This window comes from Vigna radiata, unplaced genomic scaffold, assembly GCF_000741045.1.
Source record: "Vigna radiata var. radiata cultivar VC1973A unplaced genomic scaffold, Vradiata_ver6 scaffold_23, whole genome shotgun sequence".
Taxonomy (NCBI): Eukaryota; Viridiplantae; Streptophyta; class Magnoliopsida; order Fabales; family Fabaceae; genus Vigna; species Vigna radiata.
Window position 1 is genome coordinate 599517 of NW_014541837.1, and position 4967 is coordinate 604483.

A 4967-nucleotide genomic window follows, 5' to 3' on the forward strand; every position below is an offset into this window, starting at 1 on the left:
AGTAAAATCAACAGCTTTTTCAACTTTTCCAACAGCAGTCACACCCATGTCTCCATTACCATTTGCAGCATTGCCTTCCTCCCCACAAATATTTTCTTCTCTCCTATCCTGCCCTCTAATTCTTGCAAACACATCAACACTCAAAACTGCAGCAGCTTCCGTTTCTCTTTTCTTCTCAAAAACAGACCCTCTGTCTCTTCCTCCAAATCCCATTATTAATGCCTCTTTCAGCCCTTTCCAAGAAAGGTTCTTGGTGTTATTTTTCCAGGCCCTGAACCAATAGATTGTGCCCCCTTCCATGCAGTAGTAAGCCAACCTGAGCCTCTCCTTCTCTTTGACGTTTTGGGTGTCAAAAAACTTCTCTACATGAGAGATCCATCCCAATGGATCCAGCCCCTCAAACCTGGCCAATTCTACCTGCTGCCTCCAATTCTGTTCACCCCTGTCTTCCTCCATCTCCTCTTCGTCTGAACCCTCTTTCTGTCCTTTCATGACAGATTCCTCACTTCTTCCTAAGCCCTTTATGTGAATCTTGATTTCTTGCAGCATTTCTCTTATTTCTTGCACATTTCTTCTATATTCTGCCATGTTCATTTTCGATTCTNCCATGCTCATCTTCAATTCTGCCATGCTCATTTTCTGTCCGCTGGTCCTCCTCTCCAAGGTATTGTTTCTTCCTTCCATGCTCCACCTTTCTTGATCACTTCTTGATCCCTTCTTGATCCCTTCTTGATCTGGCAGCCCTCTCCTAAGGAGATTCGAAAGTCCTCCCTTGATGATCTAGCAACTTCTTGATCCTTCACCCCACTTTGATCCGGCAGGTTGGACCAATTGTTAGGTTCCTGGGTTTTGGAACCTAACAGGACTCACTCAAAAGATAGAAACCGTAAAGAAAGAATGAGTTTTGACTATTATTCACTGTGAAAGAATCTTCTTTTTACAAGAATGGGATTGGGAGCATAACCTCCCTATTGAGGGCATAACCCCTCTCTACAAGCTAATTGCCTGACTTTACACAAAAATACTCGATATCCCCTACCGCATTACACTACCTCTATTTATAGAGGCTTTGACCCACTTCCCCTTTTTAACCGACACTCCCCACATGCTTACTCCTCAACCCCTTTATCCTATCATCATATACCTAACAGTTTTTTACAACTTTGAACTTCTCTTGACTCATTGTGCAAGGTGCTTTGAAACTTCTCTAAGCTAAGTCATATACATATTTTGTTTATCTAAGACTTATTACAAAAGCTTGAAACACATAAACTACAAGTCTTCCTACATCGTTCAACTCTAATTACGTCTAATTACCTCTTCCATTAGTTGTCTCTTCTAGCAACGTTCCAGTGAACTCTCTGTCTATTTCAAGCAACATCAAGTCTCCATTTTAATTATATTTTTTATTTCATTGCTTTTTCAACCTAGTTTGATGGGTTCCATTCCATGTTAGTTAATAAAATGGTTTCTTGCTCCATCTAGGATGTAGTCCCTAGTTAGTCTAGTTAGTGCCTACTTGTAGATTTGTTCTATGCATGCTCTCTACTGTACAATCAATCCATTTCATCCTATCTCTTCCTCTCTTTATATTTCTCTTTCTCACCCTTCTAGTTCAACAGGCCTGATCCATTCAATCAGAAAAAGATCTCAGAGATCAGCCTTTGCAATTTCTATCTGCCTTCATCTTTAAGACTGTTTTCTTTGCATCACCCTGGGAGAGAATTCCATATAGTGGTCATGGCCTAGTTCATTAGGTGAAGCATTTGACAGAGTCATGTAATTCTTATCTTGATCTCTATCGTGGTAGACAATCTGTCAAAAACTTAGTTGTTAAAACCTCTCTTTCTTTAAGTACAACTTCAATAACATGCAATTTAACTAAGCATAAAAGAATGATGGATTCATGTTGGAGATTTTTATACTGGTTTGTCTGTAAAAACAAACTTCGTCTAGTTCTTGATCAAATTTCACTAAGCAAACTAACACTGTAATCACAATAGATAGTTATTTGAAACTCAGCCACTCTTGGCTGGATAACCGAAGTATTGTTTGAACTCTTAGCCACTCTTATCCAACAACCTAAAGTAATGTTTAGAACATACTCACGTTTAGCGTAATAATATTATTTCGAATAGTAGCCACTCCTGGCTAAGAGGGTTTTACAAAGAAAGGCTGATCTAAAGGTTTTTGCTTACTAAACAAAGATAACGTCTTTGGATGGATTCAAGGTTAATGCACTCTTTTAGTTTGCTAAATAAACACAAACAATGTTCTTCTGTAGCTTGGGGCTTAGAAAGCTTTGAGCGTGAATATTGATAGCGTTTCCACAACTCTTGATCTCTTGTATCTTTTTTATCTTGGAAGAGTGCTTTATTTAGAGTTAAGAAAAAAGTTGTTGAAAATCTTTTTCTACTCATTGAGAAGCTTCACTTCAAGTCTTCACTTAAATGCATTAAATGTCGTCCATGCAGCATTTAATGCTTATCTCTTTTTTAAGCAACATCGCAATAGTTGTCATGACTTATTGGTTATAGGGCTTTCACCTAAATTGGAGTATAACATTAACATATAGTCTTTCCTGAGTTGACAGAAGGCATGTCAAGATGTGTGTTGGCATAGAACAACTTTAGCATGTCCCTTGATATCTTTGATGTTAACAAAAGCTAGTAGACGTGAAGATGAAAACATTCCTTGCAACACAAAATAAGCTTATAAATAATTTGGTTTTGTATAACATTAATATAACTGTGTTTATTGTCTGACTAATGTTATACTATCATACAAGGCAAGAGAACACAATATGCTATATTGTGTGTTAGACGGAGCGCTTGTGACTCACATGACTTGTTTGAAAACTATAATCTTACTGACGAAGCTTATTCATGTTTGCACTTTGTTGTCTAACAACACGTAATCAAAATAATCAAGGGTCTATTGGTTACCCTAATAGATACCAATTTGAACTATGTAAGAAAATAAAGTTATTTTATCGATAATGGTCAAACATTACATTTTTATCATCTTTATTTGTAACAATCAAACTCTCTAAAGTAAGAAAATAGTAATATACTGAAACGAATAAGATTGTAAAGATATTTTTTTCCTAATCAGTATGGAGATAGTGAGGATATTTTTTTCCTATTGATCACCTATTTACAACAATACACATACACAGACATATTTCAAAACCTCCTAATAAACATAACAATGTGTATTCATCTTTTCTCATTCTTGGGAATAAAAGATGACATAAAACAGACCTCCCCGAAGTTGTTTGATTCAGGATATCATGCACTTACTCTTTATTTCATTATCTTCTATGCTTATGAAAATTAAAGGTTATTACCTTATAGTCTTATTTATCATGTTTCTCTTTTTCATAAAATTTTACCCCATTTGGGAATCGGTTGGATTATTAATCATTAATAATTTTGGTTTTCTTGCCCTCAACCAATCTGTTCTTGGCAGCTAGAGCTGCAAAGCTTGTCAAAGATACCGAGATGAAAGCACCAACTCCCACAACAGTTCTTTATCCTACCCTTGGAGGAAACATACATACTTTTAAGGCAGTGACTCCCTGTGCAATCTTTGATGTATTATCTCCACCTTATTCTTCAGAACATGGGCGACACTGCACCTACTTCCGAAAATCACAGAGGAAAGACCTTCCAGGTGATCTTATTTATATCCTATGCAGGTTCATTTATCTTTTGTCCCAAATGATTGATAGTTTTAACTTTAAATATTGTGTTTTGTTAACCATGGCATATGGTTTGCCAACATTGATTTGAATTGCAGGCAATCTTCAGTTGAATGGAGTTACAGTGTCTGATGTTACTTGGTTGGAAGAATTTCAACCACCTGACGACTTTGTGATTCGGAGAGGGATTTACAGTGGTCCTGTCATTAGAACTTGAAAATTTTCTTGTTTTGTGTTTCACCTTAAAATGAATTTGGCCTTTATCATTATTAGGTTACAACTAAGGGAATTGATGAAGGAGTTCTCAAAAAGCCAATACAATAATTCTATTCTTTGTTAGGCATTTGGTTTGTACATAAGAATGCACTATTGTAGTCTCCAGTCACCCATCTCACCTTAATCCACTAGATTAGTCACGGAATTTGAAAAAGGACCTCAATCATCATGAGTCAACTTGTTAAATTTTGTTTGCTTATTATTCACAATAAGTTACCACGTATCATTTTTATTCTCTCTTTGCAATTTCCTTCTGTTTTTGCCTTCTCTATTCTAATTAATTTCATCCAAAATCTTACTTTGATACTGATTTCTGTCTTTGCAAAATTTGCTAGCTTTTGTCAGTATTTTGAAAAAGAGTTTGGGTTTATATTTTCTCATAGGGTAGACGATTTTTTCTTTTCAAATTGTGAATTTGGTCCTGTTCTTATGTCTATTTTAATCTTTATTATTCTTTTGACAAATATTTTTATAACTGGTTTACCTTTAAAAAAACTTCAAAAGTATATTTTAAATTCGTTTTGGAATTTAATTTTTTTTTTCTTTAACGTATGCATTGGACATGTAACCATACAAAATAATAATAGACTAAAATAGGTTTTATTAAATGGATCGGATTAGATTAGGTTTTTAATTTATTAAAATGGGTTATTTAGCAATATTTACAAAATTGATTAAAATCTAATATATAATTAAGCAATATTAACAAAAAAGTATTTAATTAAGCAATATTAACTAAAAGGTAAGGGTGGGCAAAGAGTAATGTACCGTACTTAACTATAAATAATTATAGTTAACTATAAAAGAGTTCAAATAAACTAAACTGAACTAGAAAGCAATTCAGGAAAACTGACTAAACTACTTTATGGTTCAGTTACACTATCATAGTTCAGTTAACTATTGTAAAGACGCTAGTCTCTTACTGTCAAATGGTAAAGACGCTAATCTCTTACCGCTAATAACAATATTGAATAGTCAAATACTGAAG

General features: G+C 34.7%; 1 protein-coding gene across 2 annotated transcripts in view; it reads left to right on the forward strand.

The window, feature by feature from the left end:
• Positions 1–4230, forward strand: part of LOC106778611 (plant cysteine oxidase 4) — a 17424-nt gene extending 13194 nt beyond the window's left edge. For both annotated transcript variants that reach the window (XM_014666588.2, XM_014666589.2), the window contains exons 5-6: positions 3472–3675; positions 3802–4230. In XM_014666588.2, coding sequence (XP_014522074.1) covers positions 3472–3675; positions 3802–3920 — 323 coding nt within the window. In that variant the 3' untranslated portion in view covers positions 3921–4230. The remainder of the gene's footprint in view (positions 1–3471; positions 3676–3801) is intronic.
• Positions 4231–4967: the final 737 nt, after the last annotated feature.